This window comes from Pinus tabuliformis, chromosome X, assembly GCF_031772625.1.
Source record: "Pinus tabuliformis cultivar Carrire ecotype Pingquan chromosome X, CPIR1, whole genome shotgun sequence".
Classification (NCBI taxonomy): Eukaryota; Viridiplantae; Streptophyta; class Pinopsida; order Pinales; family Pinaceae; genus Pinus; species Pinus tabuliformis.
Window position 1 is genome coordinate 623,283,262 of NC_142308.1, and position 14,258 is coordinate 623,297,519.

Genomic DNA, 14,258 nt, shown 5'->3' on the forward strand with positions numbered 1-14,258 from the left:
TAAAGGTTTTGTTGTAGAGGGAAAATAACATATAGTATGTAAACTTATCAAATCCTTATATGGCCTAAAACAAGCACCATGAGCCTCGTATGAAAAGTTAATTGAGTATCTTCTAAAATTCAATTTCAAACACTTTAATCTTGATGATGCAACGTTATTTGTCAAGAAAGTTGGAAAAATTGTTGTATATCTTGTGGTTTACGTAGAATATATATTGATAAAAGGGAACAACAAAAACTATATTGCATCCAAAAAGAAAGAGCTAAAGGAGGGCTTTGATATGACAAATTTGGGACTCCTTCACTACTACTTGAACATTGAAGTGACCCAACATCCAAAGTATACATTCCTCTCTCAAAAGAAGTACATTGGAGAATTGTTTAACATATTTGGCATGGCTAAATGCAATTCTATATCTATACGATGGAAAAAAAATCTGATGTTCACATCAAAAAAGGGGAACGAATTTGAGGATGCAACATAGTACAGAGAGCTTGTGGGAAGTCTTATCTACCTCACCACTAGCATACTAGATATGTCATTTTCTGTCAAAATTCCTCCCATATTTATGCAAAAACCTTGTGAAGGACATTGGTCTGCTGCAAAAAGAGTTCTAGACTACTTGAAAAGAACTCAAGACTTTGGACTCAAATATTTACAAGAGGATGACTTCAACTTGATTGGATATTTTGATTTATACTTTGATAGGGCAAAGAAAATGGAGTATCTAAGTCAAGCTATCTTATGAGTCTTGGATCGGGAGTTGTCTCATGGAGATCACACAAACAATGAGTTCCAGAAGATTCCAAAACAAACGCAGAATATGTGGCGGCTGCAAAAGCAACAAATGAGATTGTGTGGCTCAGGAAAATTCTTGAAGACTTGCAAGAGAAACAAGTGAATTATGTTGCTCTTTCGATTGACAATACTTTTGCAACCAAGGTGGCCAAAAATCCCAGATTCCATGATCGAATCAAACACATGAACACAAAGTATCATTTGATTCGATATCATTAATTGGCCAAGACTATTCATCTAAGACATTGTTCCAAAAAAGAGCAAATTGCAAATATTTTCACCAACGCACTTGGAAGAGAAAAGTTTGAATTGTGTGGGCTCACTAACGACCCTTCGGAATAAGGAAAGCAATGTTAGACACCTAATCCTTTGGTGAAATTGTAAATATGTAAATATGATAAATATGAACCGTTAAAATAAGAAGAGACATCAGACCTTGGAAGTTGAAACCAAAAGTCACATCTTTTATATGCTTGTTTAATGGCAAATCAATGAATTTGGGAGTTACCCAACCTGGTCTGACAATAATTTTACCTAACATTACCAACAAGAAGCCCCATTTGAGGTAGATATTGGCATAGACATCAATTTAGAAGAGAACCAAGCGACAAAAAAATTATCCATGCCTACATTGAGACATAGAATATAATAACAATCACATTTAAATAGAGATATATCAGTCTTGAAGGGTTCTACTTACTTTTTGAATTAATTCATCAGACTTAAAAAAATTGTAAATATGGTATCATTGACACAAAATCCATCATGTTCTGTGACTTTGATATGCATGTTGTCTTCATGTTGAATGTGTGTCTATGTCCTCACTTACAGATACACGTACATACATGCATATATGTCTGATGCCAATACATGACTTGGACAATTTGGGTTTGCATTACTATAAATAGACATGCACAGACACCAAGATGATACTTGTGTTTTGAAAGAGGTTCATCATATCTTAAGATTATCAGGTGTGTGTGTGTGTGTCACTATTGTGGGTGTAGGCCTTTATATGTGCATTCTTGCCTGCATGTCCACCCCGGGCACCTACTTGTATACATTTATTGCAATGCCAATAGTATGACATGGATTGTTTTGAAACTACAATCCCAATAAATAGACATGTCCATAGTCCCAAGATGATATTCATGTTTTGACATAGTGTCTCTTCATGACAGAAAAAAAACTAATCAGCCTTATATATTTCTCTAGTAAAAACAAAATCTGCAAAATAATTCATGCACTTAATCCCTCTGCATGTCTTCTAATAGCCCTATTATTTGTAAACTATACCTGGTTATCTCATGATTCAAAGAATCTTGCAATTGGAAATATAAGAAACATTTTACAGAAAAACAAAAATCATAGAATCTTCCAATATTCAGTTCAAAATAATGACTTCTCAGGAACAGCACCTTCAGGGATCGCATTCTAAGCACCACAGAGAACATGTCGAGAATCAGTGTGGTCTTTTGTTAAAAAATCCACAATACAACTACAACCACATTATGCATAGATCAGAATGAAATACAACCAAGCATACCAGCGTCCATTCACTTGAGCTCGAACCAGTGTACACTGATGCAACCCATAGCCATGTACATCAACTCTCAAAGGTTCTGAGCCATTCTTCTCACCAAGCATTCCATTCCAGCCAAGAGGAACAAGAGAAGTGGCCGTTCGAACAGTAAGTGGTTCTGCTATGTGTCCTAGTTCTACAACACCAGACACAGCCAACCCGAGCCATTGCTGCAAATGTGGCAGATTTGGAAGAGGCTCCATACCCAGGATCGAAGCAGCATTATTGCCCATGCAAAGGTCATATATCCTAGGAACAAATTTGAATTTAAAATTAACTTGGTTAGAAATTCCATTGAAAATTAAAAAGCATCTCAGCTACAGAATGACATCCAAGATGACAGAAACAAGAATAATGGAATGGGACTACAATGTTGTCTATGCCATATGGCAATCATAAAATATATTATCTGCTCCATGACAACTCCTAAAAATACTAAAGGTTAATAAAAACCCCTAGTTCCGCAGTGTCTCAATGAATAAAAGAAGTTTCAAATGTCAACCGCTAAAATATGCATTATTCAACAGTAAGACTCCTTGTTTAAAAAATTTTAAGCATGATAAAATGAAGGGAAGTCAGGTGTCCAATGCTAGAAGGCCTATGCCATCGTAAAGCCCCTAGGGCATCTGCTTGTTCTATCTACCTGTTCACAGATTCTTCATTTATATTGTCCTGACTCCCAACTTTGTTTTCACTACTGCTTTGCATGTGCTTATGCTTTACATCTTCTATAGGCTCCTAGCAGCACCTTCCTTTTCTCTGGATCCATGAGATCATATCACCAGAGCACTGCTGTGGTAGTTTCTGTTTTGATTCATAAGGCACTAGTTTGTTTTCCTGTGGCTTTCCTCCTTACTGTTGCACAAGTTCCTAGACACAAGTGCTGTCCTTTGATAGTCGTTCGTATAGGGTGTGTGAGGCTTTCTCTTGCACTCTTCTTTCTGCTAAGGATGATCCAGTTCTGTGGTTCAATCCTCATCAATTTTGCATTTTGTGGTTCAGTCCTCATCAATTCTGCATGTTTCTCCGCAACATATGAGAAACTCCTTTTGCATCCCTTTTCAATTCAAGTGACATATGTTCTGTGACTCATGGCTTCTGTCAAGACACAAAATCAGTTCAATTTCTCAGCCGTGAGGAAATCTTCTTCTCTTGCTCAGTTCAAGGGGATTTAGGAGGAAAAGAAATAAGAAAGCAATGGCCTCTATCTCTCAGCTATTTAATGGCAAAAGAAAACTCAAGCAGGACAACAATCTGCTTTTTTATTTCAATACCACCGTGGGAGAAAAATCAAATGGCCCTTGTGGATACAGTGAAATCAATGTTGAAATAATATCTCAGATCTTCTCCTCATGAGTTATACAGCTGGATGAATATGACTTTATTCCACTCAGCTCATTGAAAAAATAAACAATAGAAAAGGTCATTGTATGGACAAGACTATGATTGATAACAGTGCTCCCCTTAAGCTAAATAGCTCAGGGAATCTTAACCTTTCAGACAACGATGAGGGCAATTAGAGGTAGTCATACCTATATTGACCACTAGAGTTGGCATTTGAAGATTTGTCAAAGACTCCATGATCAAAGTACACCCAGAGCATTCCAGCACCATCAGATCAATCAGAGTTCCAGACTTCATCAGTGCTCTTAAGCCCCTTTCTTCCTCTTCTCTTCATTCTGCTTTTCAGATTCTGCAGCAATGCAGGGACAGTGTAAAATGATGCTAGTATGATGAAATAGAGTCATGTAATAGGCCTAGGTAGCTTAGGACTTTATTAGCAAGTGAGTTCACTCTAGGGAGTATTTTTTTCACTTAGCTAATTATTCGTGTTTTTAACACAGAATAATTAGTTGGGTTTTTTCTCCCAGATATGCCCCCAAAGCTGGAGTGTGACTTGATGGTAGAGTCTTAGGTGAGTCCTATTGTCTAGACTCTAGAGTCAATTTATATTATCATACTAGATCATCTCTAAAATTTCGTGGAATTTGGTTAGGTCTAGGTGTCATGTTTTAATTATTAAAAATTTCACGGAAGGCAGAATTTTTAATAAAAAATTTATGTAAGTTGTAATAAGTGTTGTCTAGAGAAGTTGTAGGGGGTATGAGTACTCAAAACTAGACCTCTACACCTCAACTTTCTACTAAGACACACTTTGAAAGTCAAAAAATGATTATTTACCCCTCAAAACCCATATTTTCTATGTTTGCGAAAAAATTGGCAAATAAATTAGCCAAAAATTAATAATTGAGAGAAGATAAAAATTCTCTCCAAGTTGAAGATCCTCAGAGATGAGGTGGAAATTCACAAGATTTAAAGTCAAGTAAAAAAAAGTGATGTGGACTCCACTTATCAACAAAGTTAATCACAAGAAAAATTCGAGGTCCCTAGCCACTACAATTTTCCTAGCAAATTCGCACTTTTTGAGGAGGCGATTCAACTTAATTGATTTGACTGGATTAATTGTTGAGATCTGACTGGGACTTGATCAAGATCAACTAAGACAACACTTCTAAGTGGTGTGGTCCCTTACCACTCCACCTAGTTTACTATCTATTGCAAACGGCTATTTCCTTGAAGACTGTGCAGGACCTCTAGAAGGGCTTCAAATTGTTTGAACTTTGAAGGGATCAAGATGGATTGCATCGGGATTTCAACTAGGCCACTTGGACGAATTCTCTCTCATTGGGATCTCATCCCATTTTTCTATTTAAGAAAGCCATTGACTCCTCATTTTGTAATCATGCTTACACGAGCTACTGGGCTTGTGAAGCTCTGGAAAATTTTGTACTCTATTTTTTCATGATCTAAATAAGCAAAAGACTTTGGGGGTTATCTTGTGTGGTGTTATTCTTCTTCTCTTGAGGTATAATTGTTTCTGCTTAATGCTCTACATGTGCTAAATCGATCTGTTATTTCCATTTGCCAAGCTCTGGATTAATTGATGTAAGCTATCTTATATTAATTTTTGAGCTAGAGGACCACTCTAGAGGGAGAAGCACTACAGGGTTTTTGGTTGAACCCCTAACCTTCTTTTTCATTGTGTTGTCTAGTTCCTTGTGGATCTAATGATTTTTGTCAAGTGTGTAGAAGATCTTTCTCGAAGCAAAGCTTGAGAATGCGGTTAGTTTTGGGTTCAACGAACCCACTCCCAAGTCAAAGGGTGCAAGAACCACATCGAATCTCCTCAAAGGCTGATCTAAATATTAAAGAGCGAGTTTCCTATCCTAGCTCACTAATATTATCAATTTTAATTCTACTTTGCCTATTCATGCGCTTTTATAGATTCATCTAGCTTTCCAAGAGTGTATTAGAGGGTTAGTCCCTTATTGCTTGCACAAGAGTGGAGGTGTCCTCATACTTTTGTTGCTTTCATTTGTATTTCTAAGTGTATATTCTCATTATTTTGTGATTTAGTTCTCTTGTAGATGATCTGATCTCCTAATATGCTTGCGGAGTCTCTTGTGGAGGCTTAAGGAGTGGTTTTTTAAAGATGTCTTGAAGGGATCCATAGGTGGAGGCTTGAAGGATCAAGAAATATACATAGTTTAGACCTCTTCCTACCCTTGTATGTGGAAAAACCTTCTCTCTCTCTATTTTATGCAAATTTTCCTCCTAAAGATTTGGAAGTTGAGCCATCAAAGCTAGATCCCTTGGAGGAAAACGAGTTGCTTCATTGAGGAACTCTCCATTGTAATGGTTTCTTAAATAAGTATTGTAATTTCTTGTAGCTTTTTTTACTTGATTTCGAGGAGGAGTATTTTCCCATTGATCCCTTTATAAACTCTCCTCAAGACTTCAAGACCCTCACTTCTCTATAAGAGGGCTTCTATATACAAATAAAAGAAATTTTCTTCTCGAGGGAGCTTGGGGTTTTCCCCTTGGCATCCTGATCTCCTCATTTGGTAGGAGAACATTTGGGTAATTGGTGACTAACTTGCTTCATTTGCTTTGCTAGTTTAGTTGATTTACTTGCTCATTTCATCATCTAATTGCTCATTCACATGCTAGATTTCATCTCTAATTTACATTTTTTATTGGGTTATTTGGTACATTGAAGTACACTCATTTCTGTAGCTGATTTACTTGCTTAGATCTGATTTATTCACTGCTGATATAATTCGTCTTATTGTTGATACATTACTTATTTCATTGTCGATTTCATAGTCTAAATTGTTTGCATTTCACATCTTACAATTTTCTGCAAGCTAAGTCACATGGTTCGGGTTTGACTTCAGGCTCAGGGATGATTAGGTTTGGTTCGAGTTTGAATTTTTTAATGAGGTTCGCAATTAGGTTCGTCTATATACATTTTCTATATATATACATTATTAAATTTAAAATGAAATATAGGATAAAATACTAAGATATCAACATCAACAAACATAAAAAAATGCTATCACGAACATGGAAATTGCAAGGATAAATTACAAGCTTGAGTTGTGACATGAGGTTATGATTTTTGATCTATGGACTTGATCAATGGCTAAGAGGTTGGATGAGGTTCGTCAAACCTCAAAAGAAATTTAAGGTTCGCCAAAATTCGAACCTCAATGTTGAAGTTCAACAAACCTTGTGACATAGTATGCAAGTGTGGCATTTTATTAAACTATAATTGGCACTATCAACTCATAAACAATCATATCACTAAGCACTTGTTTTAACTTTACATCTCACTTACATTTTGCAATATTGCTTCTATAAAATTTACCTCCAAGCATAAGCTTGGTTGATAGATGTTCAGGAAAAGTTTCTTCAATTTTTCAAGATTTGAGTTTGGAGGAAAGGTAAAACGCATGACCTCACAGCTCTCTTGTGTGGCCAAGTCCCTTGTAGGAACGAAGGCATGGGGGTTGTTTTGAAGAACTAGGTGGATATCATTAATGAAGTCTTAAGCTTCTCCACCTAAGTCTTCTTGCAACCACCATGAGTCCTTACCAATGTAAAGGAATTGAGAGGAAGTAATACACTAGAATAGGCAATAATAAAATTAACCAAGACAACTTTATTCACACACTCACCTACAACTTTGGTTCACCTTGCATATAATTGGTTATCATTTAAGCTCCTTCTAAAATACCTACAAGTTGGATTGTGAGCATCTACATTTACTTGCAAGCACTTCATTTTTTTTCTTGTACTTGTCCATTTTATTTACATGTTCATATTAAGTTGCCTTTGATGTCATTATATCATATTTGAGCAATTTCACTTTCAAGTACAAGTTTTGTTCACTTGCAAGCTCTATTTCTATTTAGTTACTCACCTTTCAAAGTTGTATATAATCTCTTGCTATTGTACTCTTGATATGATCCACTACCACTAGTTTTGTAGCTTCCCTATTCTATTGTACTTGTGTATCTTGAAAGCATTTCCATTTTCGCAAGTATTATCATTTACCTTTCAGCATATTTCCTATTATCCCTTACAAGTTTTTACTGGCACTGACCTACTTACAATTTTCCTTGCAAGATATCTCGGTGAATCTATTGGATCTATTTACATTGTCATGCTCATAGATATTTGTACTTGCTAATCAATTTTATTGTTTCTCAAGTTATTTGAAAGGTGAATGACTAATTGGTTTACTATCTCCTAGAACTTGTTAGACTTAACAAGTCTTCCTTAGAAATCTTCCTTAGGGTCTACCTCGCTTGGCTTAGTTAGGAGAGAGCCTAGACCTAGAGAGATGGGATTACGTTACAACCCCTTCTCTGAGTGTTGCCACAAAGAACACACCTTGTGGGGTTGAGGCCCGCAAGTCTTGGGTGTGCAATTTGTGAAGGCAACAACCTGTACACAAAATTTGCAAAAAAAAAATGATTAACAAGTTATGGATCCATCTATTTGCTTTGCTCCCTGCCACCAAAAAGTGGGTAACCCCATAGGAGAAAAAAATTATTATTTCTCCTTCCTTTGACAGCCAGCCAGCCTACAGCCCTAACGTGCTCACTACATGATGACATGACATAATAATCTGCCATTTGCACCAGTCAGACACCTCTCACCATCCGACATTACTCTTAAAGAAAGGTGAATCATCATTCGGCAAGTACTTTAACCATTTTGCAATCATGTGCTTTTACTAAATGTTTTGGGCATTCTAGCAAGGATTAAGGGATGAGCTGGGTTGAAGATTAGTTGTAATTTATGTCAACTCCCGCAGAAGCCAGAAGAAGCCCCACTTTCGTTTCTCTTGTTACGACATATGATCATGAGACGGCATGCAGACCATCATCATTTGATTGTACTCAGCATGTCGTTTCCAATGGTAAGTGGCACGCCACGTAACTCCTTAGGGTTGAAGAGATATGCCCCCTCAAAATTGAAGCCCCGAAATCTGGTATGGTGCCCCAAAATGGATGATGACTTGGTCCACAATTTTGGCATAAAAAATAAATTAAAGTATATTTTATTGGGTGGACTTTGATAAATTTTATTGGGTCATGGTTGTTAACAATCATTGGCCAAGTTGACCTCAAAAATAAGAAAAAAATTTATATTTTGAATTTGAAATGTCTTCAAAAAGGGGAGTTAGGTTGGCTCAATTAAAATTTGAATTTATAAATTTAACTTTAATTTGTGATCAAGTCAGCTCCATGTTTTAGGGCTAGTCGCCCACCCACCCCTCTTGACCCCCTCACTCAAGTATAAATAAGGCACTTCAGTGCCCTCAAATGGCATCATTCCACTCATCATCATTTGTGTAATTTGCTATAATATTTTCTGAGGCCAAGGGTAGTCATGCAGATCTGAAGCAGAGCCAAGTTTTCAGGGGTTTCGGTTTATTTTTTATCATTTTTCTTTTGTGATGAATCGTTGGGCAGAGATCATTTTTCTAAGGTTATTTTGACATGTCGAGGTTGCTAACTTGAGGCCTGGTCTGTGGAAAAGTTTGGTGATTTCTAAAGAAAAGGAAAAAAAACGTCTTGTTTAAAAGTTGTTTCAGCCTAGTCTGAGGCTTGGTCTGAGGAAAAATTCGGTGATTTCTAAAGAAAAGAAAAAAAAAATCGGCTTGTTTAAAAGTTGTTTCAGACTAGTCTGCGGCTTGGTCTGAGGTGGTTTGAGACAGAATTAGAGCAAGAATTTAATGTCGAATCTGGCCTATGTCAGCCGCAGAGATAAAGTTGAATTCGGCCTGAGATAGCCGCAGAAAGAGGTTTGTCTTAGGGCCACATAAAGCCAATTTAGGTTGCTGGCTTAGGGCCAACTCTAGCCCAGTTTTGGCCACAGAGGAAAGGCCTAATAAAGTTGAGTTTCAGGAGACAGGAAAGGACAGTTAAGACCGAGTTTCTATATGTTATTTAGGGTTGTTGACTGTAGAAGTGTAGGGCCATATCAGCCTCATGAAGAGGGTAAAATTTGACCTGAAGTAGGACCGAATTGAAGACTATTTTGAGCACAGAAAAAGGGAGTTTCTAGGTCACAGTCAAGGACAGCTTAAGGGCCTATTTGGGCATTGTTGGCAGGCCAAGTTTAGGGCTGGTAGGGCAGCATCAAAGGGACTAGGTGAGGCCAATGTTCAGGATTGTCAAGAAGTTGTTGAAGAACAAACTAGGGCCTAGTTAGACTACACTCTAAAAGTAGAATTGAAAGGAGATTAATGGCTAATCTAAGAACAAATCTGAGGCAGAGTCTAACGCAAAACAATGGCAAAAAAGGCCTACACAGTAGCAACAATGATCGTGATAGCCAGACCACTTCCAAGTTGATATGATGTTCATAGGTATGATGCTTCCTTCATTGAAATTGTATGGTGCCATACTTTGTAGTGAATAAGGTGATTTCTGGACAAGTTAGTACAAGGGTTAACTCTATTGCAGTCAGCTTAAAAGAGCAGATTTGAAAACTGTGATTTGGGATAGTAGTGAAGTGATTTGTTAGTGAGTAAAAGATATTGTAAGTGGGTCATTGTCCCTGGTACAAGAACCCACAAATTCTTATTCTTCTATCTTCTAATTTAAGGGTGGTAGGGTGCTGCTAGGGCAGCAAATTGAAGCTGACAGGGTGTTGGTGCATCCTTCCAATTGGTGTTGGTAAAGCTAGGGTGTTGGTGCATCCTTTCAGGGAGTCTATGCTTCCTGATAAAATTGAATACTTTCTAACTGAGTACTAGGGATTTGGTGTTTCCCTCCAGTTGGTTCTGATAAATTTTTGTACTCATCAAATATATTAAAAAGCATTCTGTGGTTTTCTCCCACATTGGGTTTCCACATAAAACTTCTTGTGCACTATTGATGTGATGTGATATGTTGTGATGTTAATTATCTGATTTGATTTATACTAATGTTTAATGCTCTGAAAGTGCCAAATTAATTGAAATTAAGTGAAATATTGATTCACCCACTCTCAGTATTTCAACAAGTTGGATGATTGACTGATCATGACTATAAACCTGTTCTCTCACTTTACCAAGGAGGTTAGTTTTTTATCCAAGTCCAATGGGAACTCCTCTGAGGCCTTAGGATTATAGGAGGGGCACTACTTGGATTGATATAGTGTGTCCATAATTTTTCCCTACTAAACACTCTCCACAGTTCCCCAAATTTCATATACATCCTTCGGGTTTGCTATAATTGATTTATTGGGATTGGCACCCTCATATCCTCATCCTTGAGTCTCGGGCGAAAACATTGTCCTAGAGGTTGATGCAGCGAAAAAAAAGGAAAAAGCACAAAATGGCCACAATAAAAGAAAAAGAAAGTTAAAACTTAAAATGCGAAAGATGGCCGTGACATTAATTAGCACATGGGCAAAAGACTAACTTGAGCTTTAACGTTGTCATTAGCCATCACCTAGTTTATGGGTAGTTGATGCTCCATCACATAATAAAGGAACCCTTGTATGTCCCAACCCTGACGAGCACCAAACTGACTTATCATTAAGCAGTAAATAAATGTTAAATCATTAAAAACAAGCGTGGACACCTAAGTTATGCTTCTTATAAGCAATATCAAAAAGAAGTAAAAGGTGCACCAAATGAGTGGAAAAAGCAAGCCCGAGAAAGGGGTAACTCATGTCTCCACGATTGCTCCCTCCTTACATCTATATACTCAGGATGATGGACATCCATTAGTTGATCCCATGACCATGGCACCTTGCCTTGAATTCTTTCCCATCCATTGCCATTATCATCACAAGCACCTATAGAGTGAAGGGTTGACCTAGGACATGTCACCTCCCCTTACGTGTTGGAAGCACCTAATACAACTAACCATCTAGCCATCCCTAACACAAATAGGGAACACTTTTACGAGACTTGATCTAGTTAGATATTTGAATGTGATCTTAGTTTGAAATGTTATTATGCACTTAACATTTAAGTATGATCCACTATCATGCCTCTATAGTCATTTTCCTTGCCTTTCACTTGATTTTGAGATTGGTTTTGCCAGGTGGTCCTTCAAACAACAGAAGAGGACTTCGAGGACACATTGTATGTCTCCACTACACATCATAGTATTCAAAATCAATTGGTTTGAACCGTAAACCGATCAAACCGGTTGATTCATTAGCCCAGGCCACCAAACCAGTCGGAAAATTGGTTTATTTGTGGACCCCCTATTTTTTGGTCTAACCGAGCATAAACCAGTTGGTTTTCCCATAAACCAGTCGGTTCTGTCACAAACCAGCTGATTTATTGCCAGGTCGGTTGTAGACCCCACATAATGCAGTTTTGTGAGTTTTGAAGTGGTTTTGAGGGAAACTTGGAGTTGTTTCCCTCCAAAAACAGGCCATCCAAGAAAAGCATGCCTCCCCTCTCATTTTCCTCACACATCTCAACCCTAACAACATTGGCAATCAATAGTAATGTTAAATTCTTAAAGTAAAAGTGACATTTTCTTTATCTTTCATTTTCATCCTTTCACTTAAATTTTTAACATTACCATGAAATGACTCAGGATGCTTGAGAGTGGTTTCGACCTCATTCGTTTCATATGGAGAAACTAGAATTTTAGATTTCACTCAAAATTTAGCAAACTTAATCGTTTTCAAGATTTCATGGTTTAGGGGTTTGCAATGTTTCCATTTGATTTTATCATGCATGAGGGTACGAGATTGGCATTTGATCAAGAGCATGAATCCCTTTAGTAACCTTGATGTTGGTGGTATTGATTGTTGAACTTTGTTGATGTTGGTGGTATTGATTGTTGAACTCCTCTACCATAACCTTAACAAAGATGTTTGAGAGTGGTTTCGACCTCATTCGATTTCATATGGAGAAACTAGAATTTTAGATTTCACTCAAAATTCAACAGACCTAATCGTTTTCAGGATTTCATGGTTTAGGGGTTTGCAATGTTTCCATTTGATTTTGTCATGCATGAGGGTACGAGATTGGCATTTGATCAAAAGCATGAATCCCTTTAGTAACGTTGATGTTGGTGGCATTGATTGTTGAACTTTGTTGATGTTGGTGGTATTGATTGTTGAACTCCTCTACCATGACCTTAACAAAGATGTACCCTTCACTCAAAGGAAAATAATTGGTTAGGCATGTTAAGCTTTTTCTACCACAATATAAGGTTGAGGAGATGAACTGTTAAAATTGGCAACTAGGGCCAAACTCCACATGGGTCATCTTATTTATGACAACTGATATTTTTCTTGGATTCCTCTCTCCAAGAGGTGTAGAATTGATCGAAAGATCATCCGATTCCAACATGTACAAATAAAGATATGAATTTATTTATATTATGGACAAATTGTCAAGGTCAACCAACAAGCAAAACAGGGATTCAAACCCCCAACTCATCCTCAACGTTGCATATAAAAGGAGACCTCAAGTCATTTTCATCATCATCTCATCTCACATCTCTCTCTCTCCTCTTGCGATTGGGTACGCATTTGTGGCCATTCTTCTCTCTCACACATGTGAATGAAAGGAGGACAGCTTTTTGTTGACTACGTTGACCGTGCTGCAGGGAGGTTGTTGGACTTTGTTACCTTGTTTTAACTTCGCTTTGGGTGAGGTATCTCTGTCCTAGCAGGCCGTAGATCTGGGCAATAAAATTGAGGCAATCTAACCTCTCCTTTGACCAGCGTTGACTATCCTAGGGTTGGCCACAGAGTTGACTTTCATTGACCAGTTTTGACTAGACTTTTTCGAACTATTTTGGGTTGATTACACTTATTGTTGGAGGCCAAAGTTGACTAGGTTTGACCAAGCTGAATAGAGGAAGAATTCTGCCCTGTTGACCAGCGTTGACTTTTCTGGTTAGGGCTTTTTGCTGCTGTCATAGATTATCAGATTTGTAAATTGTACTATCTCTCTCTTTGTTGAACTATTGAAGAATATAAGAAGAATTGATCAAGGGTTTCCCCACATTGGAGTTTGTCCCTGGCTGGTGCCACATCTTGTGTCCTCTTGTCTTGGCTTGTCTTCTACTATTTATGTTTATGTTCTATCTGCATTTTACTATCATGTTGATGTGATTGCTAAACTGGAAATTGATATTGGGCTAATAAAGAAATTGAAGTAAAATTGCTCTACAACATAGAACATACCATTGTTACCTAGATTAACATGGGATTGGAGCTGAGGTGAAGACAAAGCCCAAGCAAGAGTGAAAGAGAAATCACCAAAGATAGTTGGACAAGGACAAAAGGCTCAATGGGTTCCTCATCCCACTTCCCGACTGAAGACAAGCTCTGTGAAAAATCTGACTATCATGGATGGAAGACGTCTCTTGATTTGACCTTGGAAGAACAAGAAGTGTTGGATTATGTGAAGGGTAAAATCCTTAAGCCTCCTTTAAATGCACCTGCTGCTGCGAAGACCAAGTACAATAGGGTTGAAGTCAAAGCATAGAAGATTATCAGAGATTCCATTGACAACCGTCTCGTGGCCTACATTTCCGAATTGAAGACCTCCAAG

At 37.6% G+C, this 14,258-nt stretch overlaps 1 protein-coding gene across 2 annotated transcripts in view; it reads right to left on the reverse strand.

Annotated features, from left to right (window-relative positions):
- The window catches only part of LOC149141552 (lipase class 3 family protein), a 425,063-nt gene that overhangs the window by 117,957 nt on the left and 292,848 nt on the right, over window positions 1–14,258 (reverse strand). Inside the window, exon 10 of one of the 2 annotated variants that reach the window (XM_089447699.1) lies at window positions 2,345–2,629. The exons of the other annotated variant lie outside the window; for it this stretch is intronic. Within the exon in view, the coding sequence (XP_089303825.1) occupies window positions 2,345–2,629 (285 nt within the window). The remainder of the gene's footprint in view (window positions 1–2,344; window positions 2,630–14,258) is intronic. 2 annotated transcript variants of the gene reach the window in all.